The 27,744-nt window shown below is 42.6% G+C and overlaps 1 protein-coding gene across 1 annotated transcript in view; it reads right to left on the bottom strand.

Annotated features, from left to right (window-relative positions):
- The window catches only part of LOC146058781 (acetylserotonin O-methyltransferase-like), a 63,927-nt gene that overhangs the window by 23,986 nt on the left and 12,197 nt on the right, over window positions 1-27,744 (bottom strand). Inside the window, exons 4-5 of the mRNA XM_083171009.1 lie at window positions 26,683-26,801; window positions 20,356-20,496 (exon numbers count right to left, since the gene is read on the bottom strand). Coding sequence (XP_083027135.1) covers window positions 20,356-20,496; window positions 26,683-26,801 — 260 coding nt within the window. The remainder of the gene's footprint in view (window positions 1-20,355; window positions 20,497-26,682; window positions 26,802-27,744) is intronic.

Below are 27,744 nucleotides of genomic sequence, written 5' to 3'. Positions count from 1 at the left end.
AGCACCCCAAAATCTGTGCCCCAATTTCTCCTGAGTACGGCAATGCCTCATATAGGACCAAAAAATACCATTTGGGTGCATGGCAGGACTCAGAAGGGAAGGAGTGATATTTGGATTTTGCCGCACAGATTCTGGTGGAATGAATGGTGGGTGCTATGTGGCATTAGCAAGACCCCCGAAGCACGGTGAAATGATGAACCTAATAATCCATAGATGTGTGGTATATTTTAAAGCGCTCCTTCATACATAGGCCGGGTTTGTCAGGGCAAGTTTCACAGTGGAAAATAGTTTGCTTTCGTATTCCCTTTTTATAGCAAACTTTGCACCTTTTTTGTGTCCTGCCCTTTTTTCCAGAGGAGGGGATTTCGTTAGGAAAATGCTGCCCTGATACAATACGGGGGCCAGTACTAGAAGTACTGGGGCCCTCTGCCTGCTGGTTCCCAAATATTAGGCCCTTTATGACTTCCTCTTGAAAGTGCATAAATGTCCCCGTCTGGCTGGTAGAACGGAATAGCACGTAAGCGTTATACAGTGCCATCTGGATGATATACACGGCCAGCTTCTTATACCATATTTTTGTTTTCCGCAGGGCACTGTACGGCTTCAGTACCTGATCTGAAAGATCCACTCCGCCCATGTACTTATTGTAATCTAGGATACAAATAGGTTTTGAGGTGTGGGTACTGGTACCTCGTACAGGGACGGAGGTGGTACTGTCTCCGTGAATTGTTGTCAGTATAAGGACATCCCTCTTGTCTTTATATTTGACCAACAACATATTTTCGATGCATATTCCCCTGCTTTCACCCTTTCTCAGTAATTGGGCAACGTGCGTTTTTGGGGGGCCTCTTTGGTTCTTGCGCACAGTACCGCAAGCTGCTGTACCTCTTGAACCAAGGGCCTTAAACAGGGGGATGCTGGTGTAAAAGTTATCCACATAGAGGTGATAACCCTTATCCAGGAAGGGGTGCCCTAAATCCCAGACAATCTTTCCACTAACACCTACGAGGGAGGGGGGGCATTCTAGCGGTTCAATTATTGTGTCCTTCCCTTCATATACCCTAAACCTGTGGGTGTACCCTGAGGTACTTTCGCACAGCTTATACATTTTTATGCCATACCTTGCCCTCTTATTGGGAAGGTACTGGCGGAATTTAACCCTTCCTTTAAAATGTATAAGTGACTCGTCTACACAAATGAATTTTTGGGGGATGTACATCTCTGCAAATTTGGCGCTGAAATGATCAATGACCGGCCTGACTTTGAATAGCCGGTCAAAGGTGGGATCATCTCTGGGTGGCACTGTGCATTATCGTTGTAATGCAAAAATGTAAGGATCGTCTCAAAACGAGTCCGGGTCATGGCCATACGATGAAGTGGGGTGCTGTACAGAACATCTGTACTCCAATATTGCCTAATTTCTGGCTTTTTAACTATGCACATATGTAACACCAGACCCCAAAACGTCATCATCTCTACTGCATCTACAGGGGTCCACCTAGCAAATGATGACGTGGGGTTTTGGGCAATAAACTGCTGGGCATATAGGTATGGAGCAGAAAGAAAGAATGCCTTTTGCTGGTGCACCAAGAAATTAAAGTTAGACTCTTAATACATAACGTTTATTTCATTTTATTAAAAATACAATTTAGCGAAATAAAACCACACATACGAGAAATGACAACATTTAATAAAAAAGGGGAGATGTTTCCCTTAACTCAGTGTGACCCCACTTGTCCTCTACCCAGTATGTAAATGTATTTAAGCGCAATAAGTACCCACAAGAGAATAAATGCTCTTGGTGAAGCAGAGAGCCTGTGATTTGTGGTGAAATGTCTTTATGCTTGGATACATGTAAGTGTTTATTCATTCATATACACTGTATCCTCATAGAGATTTGATGTTTCAATTGCTATACGTCAGATCGATATTAATCACAGGAGCCGGCTCTTGAGGCTGAAGCTTAGTATACACATGCAGACTGGACAGTTCCGTCTGGTGCAGATAACCGCCTCAGAGACTGCTCTGTCTCCTGAGCGCCGGTGATTTCGTGGCAGAGGTGTGCAGGCGTGCACTCACCTTGTTTCACTGGCTCAGGTGACGCTGAGTCTGGCGCCAGACTCGCGTCTTGGTCACGGAGGTAGCCGGTGACCTGGGTTTGCGCAGCGGTACAAGTAAATTTCAAAACATTGTAAGTGGGGAGGGGAAGAGGGGATTTAGAAACACACTGAGTGTGTTTTGAACGGTCAGCGTACGCTTCGCTTGGAACGCTTCCTCAGGACCACCCGCTGTGCGTCCGGAAGCTCCTTTTATTCCACCCTTCTCATACATATTCATGAGGTGAACGGGGGTGTGTGTTCCTAACCTCCTGATCATTGGTCTAGTAGTATAAGCCTACTGTTTCATTGGTCAGTTAGTGGCAGGCATTTAATTGATAGCACCAAAATTGCATGATATGGCTTTCTATACGCGCTAAAAGTATGATAATGTTTATAGGAGTAGAATATGTGGTCTAGTAAGAGTGATCACATGTCACTCGTTTCCATTGTTGACATCTCGTTTGCAAATTCTTTTATCTGTTCAAAACGGGATGGTATTTCCCTGATAAGCACCTCATCGTGAAATCTAGACGTCACAGTAGAGGCTACTTGTGGTACTGATGTGTGCTGAAAAATGTGCGATCGGGATGTTATCTCATGTGGATAATGATAATCTGGGGTGTGTATTTCAACATCTCTTTCATTGGTCAATTTGTCATATTAGTTTCCCTGGTCCGATGTAGTCGATGCAAGTATATGACATCAAGGTTATACATGGCATTTTTCTTTCCCACATATTAATTGGTGATGTGAGGATACCAAAGGGTGGTGAGTTTAAGTGGAGTCATGTGTTTCCTCTTCGTTTTTAGTGTGTTTGTCAGACTGTCGACATGCGATTCGTCGACTGTGTCAACTGCGTGAGTTGAGAAAATTATCCTTTTGTATAAAGAGGAAAACATGTTCCTAAAGGGCACCCTATCACAGGGACTGGGTGTCCCAATGTGGTCCATATTATTGACATATATCTATATGGAGAAATAGTAAGCGGAGAATTGGCGTGTATTAATGCCATATCCCTGTAAGTCGTCCATGGGATAGGTTGGGTCTAAGGGACGTCTGAGTGTACCCATATGCAGATCTGTCTGCTGGGATAGTGAGGGTTAAGGGAGAATCAGTGATTGTACAAAAACTAGGTATAATCACCTAGTGACATAGCGGGCAGAACTGTGTGTTTAGACATCTCTATGTGCTGTTGTAGTGCTAGGGGGGTACTGCCTTAACCTCCTTTCTTAAGCCGCAAGATCAGTGTCCCACAGGGGGATTTAAGTGTGCCCATCCGTGAAAAACAGTGAGTAAAAAGAAAACCAAGTCGACATCTGTGTAGACAGTAGTGCAAAAACTGAAACGCATGATGGGAGTGTGTGACCTATTTATACCTAAAGGGTTAAAGGTGATCCTACATAGCAAAAAGTAGAAATTCGGCGGATCCTGCATCTGTGATCGTGATTTGTCACAATAATGGGAGTGACTCCAGTGATGCACGTGAAGAAGATGTCGTGGGGGTGAGATAGAACAGGGAGCATGATATTGTTAATAATGGTTGGTGTTGGTCTGGGATTCCCACCATCAATCATCTACAAAAAGGGGAGAGAGATATGCCAATATCTATATATATGGATTAATATGATTGTGCCGAGGATCCAATAGTTCACCACATTGTATCATTTTTCTACATCTTCCTAGGGGGGTCAGTGTTGTATCCTATCGCTATACATCAGAAACCACCATCTCCTATAAATGGATTTCTATGTCCATAATTATTTATTGGACGATTATCATATACCTTATTGTGCTATCTTATGCAGTTTGCCACAATCCATTACATCAGTCTAGTTTATTCCTTGATAGTCGCCCATCTGGTTCCAAATATGGGACGTATCTTCCATCCTGTGTCTGAGACTATTATTTGGACAGTAACATTTTTGTATATGGACCATGTCAGTTGTTCACTTATGGGGAGGCTGTTGACATGTTCTCCTCATGGGCATCATACTGGTTTGTTCATTCAAATATTTGTGACCCTATTTGTGGTAATTCACAGGAAGACTGTATAGACGTTCTCCTCATTAAGGCCCAATGGGGATAGAGTTTGCATCAAGAAAATCAGTCTGGTTTCTTGTTTAAGAAGCTCTTTGTCGATGTCACCTCGGCGGGCACCCATCACTACCTGCATCATGCCGTAGGCTAGAAGGCCTTTGGCATTTCCATGGTGGTATCTGAGGAAATGTTTGGCCACTGGTGTGAGTGTCTTGCCAGCCTGTTGGTCTCTTTTGGCATATTTTATGCTCGCCAAGTGTTCCGACAGTTGGACTTTCAGTGGTCTTTTCGTTTTCCCAATATAATGTTTCCCACAGGGGCACTCGAGATTATAAATACTGGCTTTCTTAGTCTCAATTCCTATTGCGACCATGTGGTTCCCACCGAATTTCCTATGACCACATCCGTTTTTAACAATAAAGTTTTCAATATAAGAGACAAACACATGAAGCAGAATTCATCTTGAAAAAGTGCGCTTTGCGCATGAAACGCGTTGATCCCTGCTGCCCGTGGAGAAGAGGAGACCCGGCCATCTGCACCCCGCCACCCTGCTCAAGTCCGGCAAAGAATTCCATCCAAGCACGCCGCGACACGCTGACGCGCTGCAGCAACGGAGCGCACATAGACGCGGCTCATACCATCACCGCCGCCAGCTCCATACTCGCTGCAGCCTGAACGCATGAGTTTGGTAGAGGTAGGGCAAGAGACAGGGCTCCCCACGGACTTCCTATACTAAACACTCCTGCAAAGGAGCGTAAGCATTTTTTCATTAACCTTTTTTTCTTTTCAAGTGCCGTTGCATTCTTTTACCTTCTTCTTCTTATTCTCTTCTCCCTCTTCCTGTGTCTTCTCTTTACTCTTTTAAACACTATTCTTACTTCTTTTTAATACTCTCATTCCAACTAGCGCTCATTTTTTTCCACTTAAATTGCAAACTTCTATTGAGCAGCTTTTTCCCAATAGCGCAAGTGATTCTTTACCCATATTATTATCGCTCTATACTCACTGCCGCTTTTGAAACATGAACAACTACAAATCAATTCATTTAAATTATCAACAACAAAGACAAAACATCGATACTATTTTTTCTAGAACAGTAATTCCATCGGTACCCGTTAATAACGACGATGGATTCCAGACACAATTTCTCAACTTAGAGAAATTGTACAAACAAGAGGCGAGACAGTGGTGGGAGGTTACAACCTTGAATAAATATCTAGAAAATGGCCTCATCCCAAGAGGTCTAAGAATTTCAAAAAGTGTTACTTTTGATCCCACCACGACCACTTTTCATAAAAATTGGAATGAAATCCTAGATAGGTGTGCTACAGATTTAATAAGACTCATTATAAAAGACAGATCTGAAAGCCTCGTGAAAATCAACGAAGATATCTCAATCTATGAAAAGCGCTTTGAAACACTGTCAACGATGGAAGATTTCAAGACACTCATCGCAATGACAAATGACAAAGCTAACAAGGTGGAACAGGACATTATTCAAACGAAACAGAGGAAATTTCAAAGAGATTTAAAAGAACTCCCCTTGTATCCAAAAGAAGAAAAAAGACAATCATTTATTAAAACCAACATAAATCCAACAAATCGCCACAACCAACAGAGAGACACATACAAAAAACCACAACAGAACTTAAAACAGCACCACCAACAAGGACCTCCATATAGAAACACTAACCAAAGAAAAGAACCTCTAATTAAGAATATCCCAAACAATGGACAGAGAACTTATCCACTATACAATAAGAGAAATTTCACGTATGCAGAAACTTTAGCAAAGACATCTTTCGAACAAGGAACACAGGCTGCAATCCTTGAACAAAATAAAGACTTCACCTCACTCCTAAAGAAGATCTCATCCAGACCAGCTGAGACACAAGTGGTGAGAAGAAAGATTCCAACTAAACGCTCACATTTAGTAGAATCTGAAGAAGAGAGTGAAGACGAATTTATTGGTCTTCATTTTTTGGAGTTAGATCAGAACAAGAGGGAACCACCCGACTACACTCCCAAGAACAAAAAACAAAAAAACCATACCGGGCACGACGTAGAGGCTGCAGAGGTGGAAAAAAGAAAAATCCAACCATAGGGGAATCAACGGATACCACCATTTTCAATCTAAGTGACCGTACACTCACAGATGATGAACTAGCAGTACTCAAAAAAGGCCTCAAATTTGCGCCAGATTCATCGGCTAACAAATTTAACTTGTATGTAGATACACACAAGTTTATTAGAAAATTGAATATAAAGAAATTCTTTTCGAAAAAAACACATTCACAATCAACAGCAGAACCAACAAATCAGTCCAAATTCAAACCAGTTTCAACTTTTAATCCCGCATTCTGCAAAAGTGCACACATAGAAACTTTTCAAAAAGCAGTAGAAAAAGCAATTCTCAATATCCCTGACAAGCAAAAAAGAAAAATTAACCTCTCTCAAAAAGAAAGACACGCCTTAAAATCCTTGAAAGAAGATCAAACTATTATTATTAAACCCGCAGACAAAGGCGGAGGGGTGGTGATTCTTGAGAAAACAAAATATGAAGAAGAGCTGAACAGACTACTTTCAGATGTTTTAACCTACAAGACTCTTCCAACCGATCCAACCACTATTTTTCAGAATAAACTGACCTCTATGTTAGATGAGGCCCTACTTTTAGGACTCATCAACAAAAACGAATATGATTTCATTCTTGTTAAATATCCAAAAATTCCAACCTTCTACTGCCTTCCCAAAATTCATAAAAACCTCACCAACCCCCCTGGACGCCCCATAGTCTCTGGACTCAATTCTATTTCATCCAACTTTTCAGTTTATATCGATTCTTTTTTACAACCTTTAGTTTCAGTTCAGCGAAGTTTTCTTAAAGACACAATCCATATATTACAAATACTTGAGACCTTAGAATGGAAAAGCAATTACATCCTGGGGACAAGTGACGTAACGTCCCTTTATACATCAATAAGACATCAAGAAGGATGTGATCACACCAACCATTTCTTAACAAAATCCACATTACCAAACCGACAAGTAGTTTTCATTATGGAAGGCATCGAATTCATTTTACACCACAATTATTTCTGGAACGGAGGCGAATACTACATCCAAGTTTGCGGAACCGCAATGGGGACCTCTTTCGCACCATCTTACGCGAATTTATTCGTCGCTAAATGGGAGGAGGACACCATTTGGTCGAACAATCAATATTTAGACAAAATAATTCTATGGAAGCGTTATATCGACGACATCTTCTTTGTTTGGGGGGGGTCAGAAGATGAACTAGAAGGCTTTAAACAACATCTAAATAACAACCGCCTCAACCTTCAATTCACCACCACAACAAGTAAGAAGAGTGTCACCTTCCTAGACCTCACAATTTCTGTTGAAGATAACCGGCTCATCACAGAAACTTATACAAAACCCGTCGACGGCAACAATATTCTCCCTGTTCAAAGCAACCACCATGCAACTTGGGTTAAGAATATTCCGATTGGACAATATAAAAGAATTCGTCGCAACTGCACAGACACAGCAACTTTTCTCAAACAAGGTGAAATAATGACCAACAACTTCATCCAGAAAGGTTACAAAGAAGAAACACTGAAAACCCAACTAGAAACAGTTTCCAAATTAGATCGTAAAACTATACTACAATACAAAACTAAAAACAAAGAAATTGACCAACATAAACTTTCTTTCATCACCCAATATAACAGTAACCACAAAGCCTTTGAAGAGGTATTACAGAAAAATTGGCACATTCTACAATTAGACGAAGATTTGAAACCGCATCTTCAAGATAGGCCACGCATTATCTATAAAAAAGCCCGGAACCTCAAACAGGAACTTGTCACCAGTACCATCAGCCCAATTACTAATGAAGAGAAAAGAAAAACTAAGGGCTTCCATTTCTGTCTAAAATGTAGAGCGTGTAAAAATGAAGGAAGAACATCAACCAAACCAGTCACCAGTTTTCTTTCATACAGCACCAAAAAAGAATACAAAATTAAAGAATTCATTTCTTGCGAGTCAGAGGGAGTCATTTATCTCCTCCAGTGTCCCTGTGGTTTCCAGTATGTCGGCCAGACAAAACGCCAGCTGAAAGTCAGGACCTCGGAACATATTTACAACATTAACAGAGGCTTATCTGCACATAGCCTCTCAAATCATTTTTTAAATTGTCATGCAAGAAATCCGAAAGGTCTACAATTCCTCGGAATCCAAAAAGTCCAATCTAGCTGGAGAGATGGTGACCACATTAGACGCCTGAAACAGATAGAGGCGAAATGGATCTTTGAACTACAAAGCCTTCATCCAAAAGGCATGAATATTGACTTTGAATTAAACGCATTTTTATAAATCAAACTTCTTCTTTTCACATTCATCCTTGTTCTCATTTTTCTGAACCTTTTCTTCTTTATCTCCTTTTCTGGCTAGGCACCTGCATTTTTAAATTGTTCCTGAATTAATGATTCATTAATTAATTTTTAATTATTAATTATTAATTTTTAATATTTTTTCCATAATTGATAATAATTCATTTTTTATCAAAGCATTATTTTTAATAATTATAGCCATCGAAAGAAATACCGGCTTTCTTCGTCTCAAATCCTATTGCGACCATGTGGTTCCCACCGAATTTCCTATGACCACATCCGTTTTTAACAATAAAGTTTTCAATATAAGAGACAAACACATGAAGCAGAATTCATCTTGAAAAAGTGCGCTTTGCGCATGAAACACGTTGATCCCTGCTGCCCGTGGAGAAGAGGAGACCCGGCCATCTGCACCCCGCCACCCTGCTCAAGTCCGGCAAAGAATTCCATCCAAGCACGCCGCGACACGCTGACGCGCTGCAGCAACGGAGCGCACATAGACGCGGCTCATACCATCACCGCTGCCAGCTCCATACTCGCTGCAGCCTGAACGCATGAGTTTGGTAGAGGTAGGGCAAGAGACAGGGCTCCCCACGGACTTCCTATACTAAACACTCCTGCAAAGGAGCGTAAGCATTTTTTCATTAACCTTTTTTTCTTTTCAGGTGCCGTTGCATTCTTTTACCTTCTTCTTCTTATTCTCTTCTCCCTCTTCCTGTGTCTTCTCTTTACTCTTTTAAACACTATTCTTACTTCTTTTTAATACTCTCATTCCAACTAGCGCTCATTTTTTTCCACTTAATTTGTCTTGCCAGCCTGTTGGTCTCTTTTGGCATATTTTATGCTCGCCAAGTGTTCCGACAGTCGGACTTTCAGTGGTCTTTTCGTTTTCCCAATATAATGTTTCCCACAGGGGCACTCGAGATTATAAATTACCCCTGGGGTGTCACACGTGATATACTGGTCAATTTTCCACTGTTTTCCGTATCTATCGGTGTACATCTTGTGGGGGGCAATGTAAGTGCACACCCTACAGGTTCCACATTTGAAAGTGCCCTTTCTGTTGATTTTAACTCTGGTGGGTTTTTCAAAGTGGCTATGTACAAGATGGTCCCTGAGATTTTGGCTTCTTCTCCAGCTGATTTCAATCCGATCGCCCAGTATTCCTTCAAGATCTTTATCAGTTTTGAGTATCCCCAAATGTTTATTGAGTACCCCTTGGACCTGACGCCATTCCTGGCAGTATGTCCCAATAAATCTGACTTTCTCATTGGAGTCTGTCATTTTATGTTTCTTGGGGACTAGAAGTTGATCTCGTTTAAGTTTGTGTACTTCTCCTCTGGCTCTGCGGATGGATCTTTTACTATATCCTCGATTGATGAGTCTGAGGTCTAGTTCATCTGCTCTGCTCTCATATGTGGCATCGTCTGAGCAATTGCGCCTTGTCCTTAGGTATTCCCCCTTGGGTAAACCTTTCCGGACTGGTGGATAGTGGGCACTCTCATTGTGGAGCAGTGAATTAGTCGCTGTATTTTTCCGGAAAATGTCCGTAATCAGTGATCCCTCAGTGCCAACGCTGATGCGTAGGTCAAGGTATTCCACCTCTCTCTGGCTGACATTGCAGGTAAGTTTAAGGTTTAAATTGTTGGTATTTAGAACTCTTTCCCAACATGGCTGCGCCATCTACGTCATTCAGTTTGAGCCAAGAACTCAATGACAGGCAAAACAATTTTAAAAAATGTTTAGAGACCATGATGGACAAAGACATAACTAGCATGGACACGACACAGGAAGACTGGGTCAATGAGCTATATAAACTCAAAATGTTGTTAACAAAACAAATGAAAGTGTTTTGGAATAAAGCTACTTTTGAGAGCTATACCAAACAACAAATAACGCCCAGAGGATTGAGACCCCGAGTCTTTCCCTCATTCGAATTAGCAGAGGAATCTCTGAAAAGAGAGTGGGAGAAAGCACTTACAACATACTCTCTCAGTTTGATTAATATCCTGGCCAAGCATGATGAAATAATGCTTAACAAATACGCACATGAGATCTCGGTGATAGGTGACAAACTCAAAAACTTTGAGAAATTAGAGAAATTCCAAAAGTCCTATCATAAAATTAAAACTGAACTGGACAACATAGAAAAGGAAGTCATAAGCCGTAAAAAGAATAAATTACAGAGAGATCTGAATGACTTCCAGACCAACAGAGTCTATAAATGGAATTTCCCTCAAAATAGAAAGCCTGCAGATAACACCAGGGGCTACACCACCTCGGAGATTGATTCATCCGAGAGTGATCACTCTGACTTCTCTCAAACCACTAGACGCCATTTTTTAGGGGTCAGTCCCAGGACTATCAGAGACAACCTGGGACGAGACACAAGAGAACCAGGAGGGGAAAGAAGAGGAAAGAGGGGCCCCAGAGAATGGCGAGAGGATCGCAGGGAAACCAGACGATACCGCAGATAGCCCCTTCCGACACACTTAGGATTGTTAATCTAACTAACCACACTCTCTCTGAAGCTCAAATTGCAGTTCTAAATAAAGGACTTAGTTTTTCTCCCACCAGACCCATGAACAGATTTGAATGTGAAAAGGACCTACATTTATATATACGGAAACTTCTTCTCAAAAAATTCTACAAAAAAAGAAGTGATATCCTGGGATTACAGGATAATGAGGGTGCCCTACCTACTGACACTGACCCCCTATTTGATGAACGTGATAGGGAAATGCTACAATTGCTAGAAGAATTATCAGAGGAAAGCGATGTGGCATTTCTAACCGACCCTGTTTCAAATGAACCCCACAAGACCATGCCTAAACTCAAAAAGAAATCCACTTTTCTTCCTGATATTTCAATATGCCCACAGGTCAAGGTTTATCTAGAAATGGTCAGCAAAGATCTGGACCAGATAGAGATAAACAAACCCTTTTCTAACTATGGGGATAACATCACTGTGGAGGAAAGGAAAGCTCTCCAAGAGATTAAAAAATGGGAAGACACGATTGTGAAACCCTCTGACAAAGGGGGGAACATCGTACTATGGGGGATCGACTCGTACAGGAGAGAGCTCAAACGCCAACTTGATGACACATCCTGTTACAAGGCACTGATTTTTAACCCCACTGATGACTACCTAGATCTATACCGCAATATTTTGGAAGAAGCAAAAAGAAATGGTGTCATCACAAAATCCCAATTTGAATTTCTGGAAGTCAAGGCAGTAAGAATTCCCACACTATACTTACTGCCTAAGATCCACAAAAGTGAAGTCAATCCACCTGGTCGACCCATAGTGTCGGGAATAGGGGGTCTTACTGAGAGGGCGAGTCAATTTGTCGACTGTTATCTGAGAGACTATGTATTCACTCTACCCTCATTTGTGAGGGATACAATGGATGTTTTGAACAAACTCCAGGGCATTACCCTGAACCCTGACTCCTGGCTCATCACCTGCGATGTAGAAAGCCTGTATACCAGCATAATACATCAGCATGGTATACAGGCTGCAGAATATTTCCTGAGCATGGAACGAGATGCACCATTAAACACCTTCATAATTAAACTTCTGCGCTTTGTGCTGACCCGTAACTATTTCATATGCGAAGACCGCTTCTACCTCCAGGTGCGGGGGACTGCGATGGGGAGCACTTGTGCCCCCACGTATGCCAACCTGTACCTGGGATGGTGGGAGCGGGAGCACGTATTTACTGAAAGAAATGACAGGTTCACAGAACATGTACTCATGTGGCTCAGGTACATTGATGACTTGCTCATCCTATGGGAAGGGGACATAAATTTGTTTATGGAATTCCTGGAAGTTCTAAATACCAACAATTTAAACCTTAAACTTACCTGCAATGTCAGCCAGAGAGAGGTGGAATACCTTGACCTACGCATCAGCGTTGGCACTGAGGGATCACTGATTACGGACATTTTCCAGAAAAATACAGCGACTAATTCACTGCTCCACAATGAGAGTGCCCACTATCCACCAGTCCGGAAAGGTTTACCCAAGGGGGAATACCTAAGGACAAGGCGCAATTGCTCAGACGATGCCACATATGAGAGCAGAGCAGATGAACTAGACCTCAGACTCATCAATCGAGGATATAGTAAAAGATCCATCCGCAGAGCCAGAGGAGAAGTACACAAACTTAAACGAGATCAACTTCTAGTCCCCAAGAAACATAAAATGACAGACTCCAATGAGAAAGTCAGATTTATTGGGACATACTGCCAGGAATGGCGTCAGGTCCCAGGGGTACTCAATAAACATTTGGGGATACTCAAAACTGATAAAGATCTTGAAGGAATACTGGGCGATCGGATTGAAATCAGCTGGAGAAGAAGCCAAAATCTCAGGGACCATCTTGTCCATAGCCACTTTGAAAAACCCACCAGAGTTAAAATCAACAGAAAGGGCACTTTCAAATGTGGAACCTGTAGGGTGTGCACTTACATTGCCCCCCACAAGATGTACACCGATAGATACGGAAAACAGTGGAAAATTGACCAGTATATCACGTGTGACACCCCAGGGGTAATTTATAATCTCGAGTGCCCCTGTGGGAAACATTATATTGGGAAAACGAAAAGACCACTGAAAGTCCGACTGTCGGAACACTTGGCGAGCATAAAATATGCCAAAAGAGACCAACAGGCTGGCAAGACACTCACACCAGTGGCCAAACATTTCCTCAGATACCACCATGGAAATGCCAAAGGCCTTCTAGCCTACGGCATGATGCAGGTAGTGATGGGTGCCCGCCGAGGTGACATCGACAAAGAGCTTCTTAAACAAGAAACCAGACTGATTTTCTTGATGCAAACTCTATCCCCATTGGGCCTTAATGAGGAGAACGTCTATACAGTCTTCCTGTGAATTACCACAAATAGGGTCACAAATATTTGAATGAACAAACCAGTATGATGCCCATGAGGAGAACATGTCAACAGCCTCCCCATAAGTGAACAACTGACATGGTCCATATACAAAAATGTTACTGTCCAAATAATAGTCTCAGACACAGGATGGAAGATACGTCCCATATTTGGAACCAGATGGGCGACTATCAAGGAATAAACTAGACTGATGTAATGGATTGTGGCAAACTGCATAAGATAGCACAATAAGGTATATGATAATCGTCCAATAAATAATTATGGACATAGAAATCCATTTATAGGAGATGGTGGTTTCTGATGTATAGCGATAGGATACAACACTGACCCCCCTAGGAAGATGTAGAAAAATGATACAATGTGGTGAACTATTGGATCCTCGGCACAATCATATTAATCCATATATATAGATATTGGCATATCTCTCTCCCCTTTTTGTAGATGATTGATGGTGGGAATCCCAGACCAACACCAACCATTATTAACAATATCATGCTCCCTGTTCTATCTCACCCCCACGACATCTTCTTCACGTGCATCACTGGAGTCACTCCCATTATTGTGACAAATCACGATCACAGATGCAGGATCCGCCGAATTTCTACTTTTTGCTATGTAGGATCACCTTTAACCCTTTAGGTATAAATAGGTCACACACTCCCATCATGCGTTTCAGTTTTTGCACTACTGTCTACACAGATGTCGACTTGGTTTTCTTTTTACTCACTGTTTTTCACGGATGGGCACACTTAAATCCCCCTGTGGGACACTGATCTTGCGGCTTAAGAAAGGAGGTTAAGGCAGTACCCCCCTAGCACTACAACAGCACATAGAGATGTCTAAACACACAGTTCTGCCCGCTATGTCACTAGGTGATTATACCTAGTTTTTGTACAATCACTGATTCTCCCTTAACCCTCACTATCCCAGCAGACAGATCTGCATATGGGTACACTCAGACGTCCCTTAGACCCAACCTATCCCATGGACGACTTACAGGGATATGGCATTAATACACGCCAATTCTCCGCTTACTATTTCTCCATATAGATACATGTCAATAATATGGACCACATTGGGACACCCAGTCCCTGTGATAGGGTGCCCTTTAGGAACATGTTTTCCTCTTTATACAAAAGGATAATTTTCTCAACTCACGCAGTTGACACAGTCGACGAATCGCATGTCGACAGTCTGACAAACACACTAAAAACGAAGAGGAAACACATGACTCCACTTAAACTCACCACCCTTTGGTATCCTCACATCACCAATTAATATGTGGGAAAGAAAAATGCCATGTATAACCTTGATGTCATATACTTGCATCGACTACATCGGACCAGGGAAACTAATATGACAAATTGACCAATGAAAGAGATGTTGAAATACACACCCCAGATTATCATTATCCACATGAGATAACATCCCGATCGCACATTTTTCAGCACACATCAGTACCACAAGTAGCCTCTACTGTGACGTCTAGATTTCACGATGAGGTGCTTATCAGGGAAATACCATCCCGTTTTGAACAGATAAAAGAATTTGCAAACGAGATGTCAACAATGGAAACGAGTGACATGTGATCACTCTTACTAGACCACATATTCTACTCCTATAAACATTATCATACTTTTAGCGCGTATAGAAAGCCATATCATGCAATTTTGGTGCTATCAATTAAATGCCTGCCACTAACTGACCAATGAAACAGTAGGCTTATACTACTAGACCAATGATCAGGAGGTTAGGAACACACACCCCCGTTCACCTCATGAATATGTATGAGAAGGGTGGAATAAAAGGAGCTTCCGGACGCACAGCGGGTGGTCCTGAGGAAGCGTTCCAAGCGAAGCGTACGCTGACCGTTCAAAACACACTCAGTGTGTTTCTAAATCCCCTCTTCCCCTCCCCACTTACAATGTTTTGAAATTTACTTGTACCGCTGCACAAACCCAGGTCACCGGCTACCTCCGTGACCAAGACGCGAGTCTGGCGCCAGACTCAGCGTCACCTGAGCCAGTGAAACGAGGCGAGTGCACGCCTGCACACCTCTGCCACGAAATCAGCGGCGCTCAGGAGACAGAGCAGTCTCTGAGGCGGTTATCTGCACCAGACGGAACTGTCCAGTCTGCATGTGTATACTAAGCTTCAGCCTCAAGAGCCAGCTCCTGTGATTAATATCGATCTGACGTATAGCAATTGAAATATCAAATCTCTATGAGGATACAGTGTATATGAATGAATAAACACTTACATGTATCCAAGCATAAAGACATTTCACCACAAATCACAGGCTCTCTGCTTCACCAAGAGCATTTATTCTCTTGTGGGTACTTATTGCGCTTAAATACATTTACATACTGGGTAGAGGACAAGTGGGGTCACACTGAGTTAAGGGAAACATCTCCCCTTTTTTATTAAATGTTGTCATTTCTCGTATGTGTGGTTTTATTTCGCTAAATTGTATTTTTAATAAAATGAAATAAACGTTATGTATTAAGAGTCTAACTTTAATTTCTTGGTGCACCAGCAAAAGGCATTCTTTCTTTCTGCTCCATACCTGTAATCCCAATGCCTGTGGTAGCACACCCTCACCTGTAGATATAAAACTATTATACATGAGAAATGAGGAGGGTCCGGTAACACATTAACCAATTCCTACTATTCTGTGCGATTGACATATCCTTCCCCCCTATTTGTGCTGGGCATATAAATTACTTTGGTCCACCATTAAATTTATAAAATCATCAGAGAAAAAGACTTTGAAAAAGTCAATTTCTTTGAGGCCTGTACTATCAAATTGGATTCCTGGGTTGGCCAAAAGCTCAGGAACCTGGGGCTCAAAATTGTCTGGTGGTGGGGTCCATACGAGATCAATCATTGGGGGGGGGTCTCAGCTGCTCTACGGGGGCATCTTTGAGGGGGACCCTCATCACTAGAGGAGGAAGAGGAGCTTAAGACAAATGCCAATTCATCGCTTACTTCACTGGCTGTGTCAGTGTCAGAGGCAAGAAGGGCATATGCCTCCTCCGCTGAAAACAGTCTTTGCGATGATTGGGACATTTTTATTATTTTTAAGTGTAGTGTTTCAACACGTGTATAGTGTAGGGGGGGGTACAAACTTTATTTCAACACAGGGGGTATGTAGTGTGTATGTAGTGCTTTAACATGTGTAAGTTAAAAGAAGAAAAAAAACTCCTGCGCCAAAAATTGAGCACAGATGTCACCCTTACACCCGGTGGTGATTGGTGCTGTACTTAACAGCACCAATCACCAACGATCCCTGTGTCACCGGCGAACGTTATTCGCCGGTACACAGAAAACGCTGTAATTGGCTGTTCACATTGAACAGCCAATCACAGCGATCGCCAATGGCGGGGGGCATCGCTGCCCCCCCTGGGCAATGAGGGAAGATGTCTGCTGTCAGGGACAGCAGACATCGTCCCTCTGTCACCGCGTCTATAGACGCGGTGACAGTTACAAGTCATGACGTACATTTATGCCATGTGTCGGGAAGTACATCCCGACCATGACGTAAATGTACGTCAAATGTCGGGAAGGGGTTAATAGACAAATCCTTGCTGGGCACATCTGGAGGAATTGATTTCTGAATATTTTGCTTATGATAAAACACCTGAGGTCTTAAGGGTCATGGAGTATGTAGAGGGTAATTGATTTAATTGGATATAAAGTTGAAGAAGAATTTCTCCAAAGGTCATAAATTTGACTACAGTTTGTGCCACAAGTGAGGTAACAAACCAGGAAAGAATTTTGTTATGGCCCTTCTTGTGCAAACAGCCACTCTATCTATTCAGAGGGTTAGGGATTCTACTGTCACCAACCGCACACCAACTCAAGATATTTTAGCTGCTTTTCATTACTACTGTACTAAATTGTATAACTTATGTGGCCCCCAAACCACTAAGTAAATAGCTTTTCTCAGGATCTAGTGGATCAATACCTCCATGAGTCTAGAAGCCTGAGCAACCCTGCTGCAGCCCTGCCTGAACCCTGGGAAGAAGGTCTGGGTCCTCCCTGCATTCTGGCTATTAACATGACCAGTTCCCACATGGCTGGGATCATGTACTGTACGTCATTTCCAGGACAGGAACTGCTTCCATGGTGACCAGTAACTTCAGCAGTCTCTTGTGGTTTTCTGAAAGAATGAGTGTCTTCAAGAGGTTCATCTGGGAATCCCCTAGGTCCATAGGGGTACACAGGTACACAGGTACAGTATCTCTGGATGATGATTCTATTAGTATAATCATTAGAGAATATACGTGTATACGTTGACCAATCATATTATTAAATATAATTGTTATATATATTGTTACTCATTTTTTTTGTGCTCAAATTCTTCCATGCCATTATTAATTAAGAAGCGCAGTAAGGTTAATTAATTGATATTCTAATGTGGATCAGTGATCCTTTTAATATGCATTCAATAGCATATTAATTTACTGCCACTGGATATATTGATTTACCACTGAAATGGTTAAATACCCAAGTATAGTGCCGGATTTATTTTTAGTGGTTAGGATTACAACAATTGGCTTTTTATGCAAAGGTTCCTGCCACACTTGAGCTTGGGTACTTCTTGTCTTTAGACTGGCATTAGCTATTTTCTTATTGCTTTGTAAATGTTGTCAGTTGTTCAATCATTGCAATTCAATATATGGTGCTCTCACATTAGTGCAGGTCAGCCCAAATTTAAGCAAAAATATTAGCTGACATTTCTGACAGATGTTGGAGCTGAATTCTGTGGAAGGCTCCGCAGTGCGCATTTGGTGGGAATGCCTAATCTTGCACCATGTCTGGGAGCAGATTATTTCCTTAGCTGCATCATTCCTATATTGCACAATCCCATTTGACCCTTTCTTTTGGCTTTTAAATTTGTTTCCTGCCCATCTGGCAACATATAAAAAATACTTGCTCAAATTTCTTAATAGAACTGTGAAGACAGTAATTCTGCTCCATTGTAAGAATGGTTTACAAGCATAGATTTATATGAAGATTATAATGTTGAGCAGTTTTAAATTTTGTCCAACTTGGTGCTCATTGCTGGAGTTTAAATCATCTTCGGCTTATGAAAATGCAGTTCTTTTAACTCATTGTATACTGGACTTGGTACTTAATCACCCTTTTTTGTCTTGTTTTGTCTAGGGTTAATGCTTTTTTTTCTTCCATTTGTAAAGTCCATGATACAATATGTTTTCTGCAGAAATTCACTATTCTGTTCTGCCTTTTGTCTATATCTGCTTTAGTTTGATCTATTATTGGACTTTTGGGAGTGATTAAATTGTTTTGTGGGTGCCCCAGCAGAATGGGCACCCATCGGAGCTATTGAATTGTTTCCCCCGTTCACCTTGCATGCCCGTGTGGGTGCCCATTAATACCAGGTGTAACTGCACAAAGATGCAAAAAACCCATCTAAAGTCCATGTTAAGGCTTTAAGCCGATTTCAGCTTGCTTCTCACTAGGCTGCAAGTTGAAATGTGTCACCCTGGCTGCATGTGCAACCAAACACAGCAACAACTGAATTGTTCTGTTGGGTGCCATCTGTTGGCAGTTGGGGCTAACAACAACTGGAATTCCCCTCTTGGTGTCTTTTCATGGTTATATACAGTCTTTTTTGAAAATCAATAAACACATATTGCACACACACACACACAAAAAAAAGGTACAATTGTACAAAATTGGAGAGTTATGTACCTAGAGAAGTGAATCCTGCGGGATTCACTGCAAAGAAAACAAATTACATATGCCAATCCCTAAAGGCCTTAGGATCCCCATAATACTTAATTAGTGCAGGAATTCAAAGCGGAGATGACGCTTGACCAGTGAGCTGTTTTGCAGCAAATTCAACAATATTAAAGATATGGAAAAAAATGATCTGATCCTGTGTGGCCTCTTGCTTTTCCAAAAAGCAAACATAGAATTAGAGATGATGGATGAAAGTATGATCAAGAGATTCAGTTGTTCATTCCAAGCACTAGAATGGGGGAAATTTTGCCAGTGCTTACCAAACTAGGAACCCTAACTGTCTATGTTTTCAGAATATTCATTCTGAAGCACAAGTGAATTAATAAGTAACTCATTCTTTCTGATAAAATAATATGTTGTTAAAAAACGGATATCCATAGCATTTGGAAAGTTAGGAGCAGGGCTTGATTAATGGTTCCAGGTGCCCTTGGCTAATAAAAAGCAGCTTCCCTTGTAATGCTGCTAAACACACATGTTGAATGTTCAGGGACTAGCCATTCATACTGCCCATGTGCATGTAATGAAGGTTATACAGCTGACATGCTTGCAATGTTGTGATGGAGGCTTTTATTTCAGGCTGCCCAGCTGGCACTGTAGCACAATGTACATAAACTAATGGTTCCATCAGTAAGTTACATTGGCATAGCCATCTGGCAGTCATGTTAAGAACTTTAACCTCCATAGTACATCAAGATGGATGATAGCTAACAAGCATGGAATAAATGTGTGCCATCTGCACGGTGCCCAGACCGTCCTCCCCTAGTCCTGGCATCCTAGGCTGCAGCCTAATCAGCCTATTAGATAATCAGGCACTGGCTAGGGTTATATTTACTGAAGTGGGGGTTTACAGAAGTGGAGATACCGTTTTCAAAGTTTTGATACCAAGACAGGGCATACGACAAAATGGTCTGTCTTCATAGTGAAAAACAAATGCTGCAATCAGTGGGTAATGACTAATTTGTAATGACACAAAATTGTAATTTAGCTCAGCAACCCCCTTATATTTTCTTATGGAAGTAGACAGAATTTGAAGGACTCTTCAGGGGTTGCAGGGCACTACTGGGTAAAAGGTGTCTATATAAATTTCCAGGAGAGTAGGCAAGTATGATTCTATATCAATGACATACTATGTACAGTACCTTCAAGAAGAGATATATGTTGATCCCTATCTGTAATGAAATATTTCTTAGCTTTTTGTATCACTTTTGGAAGGTCCATAACAGTGACAACAGATCCAGGATATGTAGATACAAACTGTTTGGCAATAGATCCCGAGCATCCTAGAACACAGAAAGATTTTTCCGTAAAATGTAGTAATAGTACAAAACAAGTCAATGAGGTACATTTTTCTATTGTTAACCCCCCCAAAAAAACACCCCCCCCCAAAAAAAAAAACTTTTTAACATTTAAGAATTTTAGACAATGTAGGGAGAACATGACATTTAAAAAAAAAAAATCAAATATGCAGAAAAAACAGAGCATATTCCCAACATGTGCTGTTATACAAAATAATAATAATAATAATTAATATTATTATTATTATTATTATTACAGTATTATTATTATTATAATAATACTATATTTATAAGGCACCACAATTGTTTTTCTGTACATACTATATTGCACATATTAGAACAATACAGGGTACACAGACTAAACAACTGAAAAACTAAAATAGAGATGAGTTTAAGAGAGAGCTGTAATTTAAGTGCGATAGAAGAGGGCATTGAGAATAGGAGAGAACAGGCCTCTGCTCCAAGGAGCTTACACTCTAGAGCAGGGATGGGGAACCTTCGTCCCTCCAGCTGTTGTTGAACTATACATCCCAGCATGCCTTGCTACAGTTTTGCTATTTGGCCATATTAAAACGGTTGCAGGGCATGCTGGGATGTGTAGTTCAACAACAGCTGGTGGGTCGAAGGTTCCCCATCCCTGCTCTAGAGGGAGAGGCAGGCAAGGAGGCAGGAAGTGAGCATGGTAGGAAAGGCCAAGACACAAGGTGGCAGGTACAGGGAGTAGCCTCTATACTAATTAGGAATGTGCACTGGCCACTTTTTGCGTTTTGCGTTTTGACTAACTTCCGGTTTTGGGTTCTAATAGGTTTTGCCAAAACATCCCCTCAACGTTTTGGGTTTTGGGTACTTATGAGTTATCCGGGCGCCCGATTTTTTGATTGTATGCCTTAAGTTAAGGCATACAATCAGATGCGATGCGATGCGATATCGCATCGCATGCGACCATCGGATGCGATGACCCGATTTTTCCATAGGAATCAATGTTAAAATGGACAGAGTCCATTTTAACATGGAATTCAATGGGAAAAAGGGGTCCTTTTCATACCCCTACTATCCAAGTGGGCATGGAGTTGGATATAAACCTGTGGCGAGCGTAGCGAGCCACCGAGCCCGAAGCGTGGCGAGCGAAGCGAGCCCCGCGAGGGGACGGTATTCTATGTCCCCTCGCGGGGCTCGCTACGCTCGCCACGCTTTGGGCTCGGTGGCTCGCTACGCTCGCCACAGGTTTATATCCAACTCCATGCCCACTTGGATAGTAGGGGTATGAAAAGGACCCCTTTTTCCCATTGAATTCCATGTTAAAATGGACTCTGTCCATTTTAACATTGATTCCTATGGAAAAATCGGGTCATCGCATCGCATCGCATCGCATCCGATGGTCGCATGCGATGCGATGCGATGTGCCCGATCCGACCCGATTTAGAAATCGGGCGCCCGGATAACTCATAAGTACCGGGTTTTGAGTTTTGGATTCTGATTTTTTTTTTTTAAAGCATAAAAACTGCTAAAATTGTAGATTTTTTTTTTTTTTTTTGCTCCTATGCTATTATTAACCTCAATAACATTCATTTCCACTAATTTCCAGTGTATTCTGAACACCTCACACCTCACAATATTGTTTTTAGGTCAAAAGGTTGCACCGAGGTAGCTGGATAACTATGCTAAGCCACACAAGTGTGCGGCATAAACACGTGGCTCATCTAGGAGTGGCACTGTAGCGGCAGACAGGATGGGAGTTTGAAAAACTAGGCACCAAAAAGCATCAGTTTAACACCCAATAAGCCCCCTATATGGCTTGATTGTACAATACTTGTAGCCAAGGAGCAGTGGTGATTCGTGCAGCACTGAGATCTGCTACGCACTAGCAACAGAACGTCAGCGTCTGTTCTAACCAGTTTAACACCCAATAAGCCCCCTATCTGGTTTGATCGTGTTTACCACCCGCCGAGGAGCAGTGGGCGATTCGTGCAGCACTGAGTTGTTCTGCGAGTGTGTATCTGTTTTTGTTAGTTTAATACCCAATTATACCCCTATCTGGCTTGATCGTGTTTACCATCAGCCGAGGAGCAGTGGGCGATTTGTGCAGCACTGAGATCTGCTACGAGGTTCCAACAGAACTGCATCAACTTTCTGTTTTGCAGCAAGCTAGGCAAGACTTTCAACCTGACTTACAAGCAAACTTAATACCCAATAAGAACCCTATCTGGCTTTATCGTGTTTACCATCAGCAGAGGAGCAGTGGGTGATTCATGCAGCTATGCAATAGCTGCACTCCGGAGCCGCAAAGGAATGGAACCTACTGACCAGACAAAACCAGGCGACGACCAGCCGAGGAGCATTGGGCGATTCGTGCAGCACTGAGTTGTTCTGTGAGTGTGTATCTGTATTTGTCAGTTTAATATCCGATAAGACCCCTATCTGGCTTGATCTGGCTTGATCGTGTTTACCACCAGCCGAGGAGTAGTGGACAATTCGTGGAGCAATGCAATAGAGGCACTGCAGAGCTACTAAAAACGCTTTTGGAGGGGGGACAACTCAGGTAAAATAGAGCCGGTTTGTACAGGGGCTTCATAACTGCCTTTTTTTCCTGCCAGTACAGGTCTGACATGTCTACTTGGATGCTGTCACCAAAGTAATCCTCCACCACCACCCGAAGCTCGCCACCGCACCCGAAGCTTGGCGAGCGCAGCGAGCCCCGCGAGGGGACGCGTATTACTTTACATGTATTTCGCGTCCCCTCGCGGGGCTCGCCACGCTTCAGGCTCGGTGGCTCGCTGCGCTCGCCACACTATATAAAAGCAACTCCATGCCGACGTGGATAGTGGGGGTATGAAAAGGTCGTAGGAATGTGTAACGCCGCCCCTCGCGGGCTCGCTGCGCTCACCACGCTACGGGTTCACGTTCATAGTGGGGGTGGCGTGGGGGTGCATTTAACATTGTAGGGTGCTTCAATTTTAAATCGCATACCATTGTATATGCGATAGAATGTCATACAATGCCATACAATTCAATGGTATACAATTTGCCATCGCATCGCATGCCTTATGGTCTGCGATGCGATGGGCGCGGTGCTAGTACACAAGTACCCTTATGTAACCTAAAAAAGCTCCGCACACAGACTATCCCTACTCTTACAAGTTCAACTCACAAATGGCGTCGGATGCTCGCAATTTATATAGAGGTCCGGATCTCGCGAGAGATTGGCGCCGGGCAATGACGTTTTGCGTGGGAGCCCGGATCCAAGTCGGACGGGAACAGCCAAACTCAGATCCCCAGCATTCTTGAGGGCACTGATCTGGGCAATCCGAGCCTGCACATCTCTAGTACTAATGGGGCCCATGCACAGTGCAATTAGTATATGCGTTTTGAACTGTTGTGAGTTCAAAACAAATCGCATGTAGTTCAAATCGCACCATGTTTCTGTGGGGCTTGCGATGCGATGCACTTTATTGCACAGTACAAAAAAAATGTGCAGGCAATACTTTTTGTACTACATTGTATCGCATCACTGTTGTAGCACATGGTATACAATATGAACTAATTACATAAAGGACAGTAGTTTAGTCCAAATTGTATGCAGTTCAAATGGCATACAATGGAAATCTCATAGCATTGCATAGCACTGATGTTAAAATCACATTGTTTGGCACTGAAGTTCAAATTGTACAGCACTCATTGTATAGTTCAAATCGCACCTATAACACTTTGCACCTTGTGTGGGAACCTTAAGTTACTGTATGTGCAAGGGTATGCTTTGAGGAACAGAGTCAGTTTTCAAAGCTTTGCAAGGTCGGGGAGATTCTAATAAAATGAGGGAGCTCATTCCAGTGAAGGGGGGCAGTGCAGGCAAAATCTTGGATATGTGCATCCAGTGCCTGATTAACCAAAAGGATGATTAAGGCACCAAATGGGTACAGTTATCAGGTAGTTTAGGGACCTCCTGTATCAGAGAAGCCTTGCTGAGGCCCAGAGGCTTACCATATTTTTTGCAAAACATATGTATCATCTCTGGATTACCTGATATTATGTTGGTTTTTCAAATCTTATTATTAATGCCCTTTGGTGTGCTGGGGGTTAACATACCCTCCCTTTCAGCACCTGAAAAACATTGGTTATTTGACTGAGCAGCACTCACACTGTTTTTGATAGTATTGTCAACAATGAAAGATGATGAGTTTGATTTTGTCCATGTTGAGCTTCAGAAAGTGCTCAGACATCCAGGGGGAGATGGCAGACTGGTAGCTGAAACCCAGAGAAAGGACAGAGGGAGAGAGGACAGGAGAGAAGAGCAACAGTTGAATGTTGTTGGCATACTGTAGCAGTGGTATTGAAGGCCAGAGGAGCTTATAAGTGCACACAGGGAAGAAGAGAGAGTACCTAGGAGAGAATCTGGGGGACCCTGACAGTAAGGCAAGGTAGAAGGATGAGTTGTATGAAGAGAAACTAAACTAGAAATCCCCACAGAGTTAGTTTTCCTCCAGAAATGTTCAGCTGTGCATGTTTTACAGAAAATGGGTCAGTTTGGAGTGCCAGAGTTGGGGTTCAAAACAGCGGAGGGGGACAGAGGAAATGGAGGCAATAGATGAGGGTGGAATTATAGAAGGTGGCCACCTGGTTGGGGCAGGCCATGATGGATAGAGGGGTACTTGTGTACCCCTCTATCCATCCATCTATCCGTAGGGCATCTCATCGCATCGCATGCCATATAGCGGCATACAATGCATGCGATGCATTGCATTTTTTAATTGTACAAGCACCCTGATGGGTGCTTACAATGTGAAATGGCCCCCCCATTGTTAACGCCACCCCCAGTATCAATGCCAACCCAGCGGTATGCGTCCTCCGACCTTTTCATACCCCCACTATCCACGCCGGTGTGGAGTTGATTTTATATAGTGTGGCGAGTGCAGCGCGCCACCGAGCCCGAAACGTGGCTAGTGCAGCGAGCCCCGCGAGGGGACGCGTATTACTTTACATGTATTTCGTGTCCGCTCGCCACGCTTTGGGCTCGGTGGCTCACTGCACCTGCCACACTATCTAAAATCAACTCCACGCTGACGTGGATAGTGTGGGTATGAAAAGGTCTTAGGACATGTACTGCCGCCCCTTGCGGGCTCGCTGCGCTCGCCACACTTCGGGTTTGCGTTGATACTGGGGGTGGCGTGGCCAATGGGGGGGCATTTAACATTGTAAGGGTGCTTGTACAATTAAAAATTGTATACGATCGCATCGCATGCCATTTAATGGCATACGATGCGATGCGATATTTTATTGTACAATGTCACCAAGGATGATGGAGGGGAGCAAAGCAGGCATCAAATTTGTTGATAAATGCCCTGGGGGGACCCTGGCCAGGGTTCACCAGTTAGGGATAATGCCACGGGCACTTATTTAAAAGTGTCCCCCAGCTGAGGCATTACCTTACCAATTGGTGGAGCCCAGTGCTGGTTTTAAAAATATGGGGGACATCAACTTCTTTTTCCCCCCTTATTTTCGGAACCAGGACTGGTCCAAGAGCCCAGTGCTGGTTCTTCAAATACGGGAAACACCTACATGATTTTTTTTATGGAACCAGGACCAACTCAAAGAACCCGGGGCTATTTAGGTCTGTAGGGAATGAGTGATCCATGCGGTGCTTTAGGGTCGCCCATGTTTGGCTGGCAGTAAACGCAGCAGCCAAATATGAATATCTTCACTATCATAAAATACGAATCCTGAGAACTTGGCAGCTTTGTAAATTTGCCAAATGCGTGGGTCAAAAACTTCCCAGATCCTGTTCGTAACCAGTCGAATTGAAGATCAGCAAAAACATTAGTATAAATATATTAAAGATATTAGTAAATTTCCCTATCTCTATCTCCACACATGTATTGAAGACTGACTTTTGAAGCTTTCTGTTGCTTGGGCTGCTTGACAAATGCTGCTTTCACATAGGCATTTCATTTGGATAAGTGTACGCACACATCCATGTACAGTATAAGTGCTTATATTTGGCTGTATCTGTATGTGTAATGTTTATGTTGTATGATTTGTACTGTACCTCTGACCGTCTAGCAAAGCAGAGATTTGTGGCACCTTACCAATAACCAATGAGGATGTTCCTAATCAACTGTTTTTTAGTGATGATTTATAGCCACCAAATAAAAAGTATTGTAAATTTTTTTTATTTACCTCCAAGGTCACAGACTGTGTGGAACATGGAGAGATCAAAAGCTTGTAGCACGTACTTCCCACAGATATTCGATAGGGAATCCATAAAACTCATAAATGTCACCAACTCGTCTTCTGACCTAAATTATATAATAAAGTCACCGATACACAAATTATAGCTGTTCAATATGTAAAACTATGGGCATGATTAAGTGTAGTACACAAATCTGCTCAGCAGACAGATGTATGATGGTCCAGATGTACTAAGCCTTGAAAATTGATAAAGTGGAGAATGATAAAGGGTCACTAACCTGGTGATTTCTGGATTTGATGAAGGCAGTTCCAGATTAAGGTCTAAATTGGCCTCGGGCTGAAAATGATCAAGGGCCTGTTATGCGCAATAATAGGGGTTGTGGCCAGCACCTAATAATGTGGGGGGCATGACCAGTGTTCTGGTTAGGTGGTCTGCTCATGGGTGTGTCTCTATTTGTATAAATACTTTCAACTAATATATATATATATATATATATATATATATATAAGCGTCGTGTGGGCTCCGGCACTCCCGCTGCCCGCCCCCCGTGGGGGTATCGTGCTCCCGTGCCCTCCTGTGGACCGCAGTCCTAACGTACAACCCAGAACAAATGAGGCGGCACTTGGAGACTTCTTAACGAGTGAAAGCAGTGTATTCAATTACAGCGTGCATCTACGTTTCGGGGAACACACACACTGATGACGGGGAGTGTGTTCCCCGAAACGTAGATGCACGCTGTAATTGAATACACTGCTTTCACTCGTTAAGAAGTCTCCAAGTGCCGCCTCATTTGTTCTGGGTTATATATATATATATATATATAAATATATATTAGGGTTACCACCTTTTTGTTGAGAGATTCCCGGAGAGTGGCCCGCCCCTTGACACACCCCCAGCCCACCCACTGACCCGCTCCCAGCCAGCCCTTTGACCCGCCTTATGTTGATTTTTTTAACCTTTGCTTCAATTTCAATTTTGCATACTATAATGCCAGTTACATGTTACATCACACACAGTAATGCCCATTACATGTTATGCCAAACACCATG

Source organism: Crinia signifera, chromosome 2, assembly GCF_055691185.1.
Source record: "Crinia signifera chromosome 2, ASM5569118v1, whole genome shotgun sequence".
Taxonomy (NCBI): Eukaryota; Metazoa; Chordata; class Amphibia; order Anura; family Myobatrachidae; genus Crinia; species Crinia signifera.
This window is presented reverse-complemented; position numbering and strand designations above follow the sequence as displayed.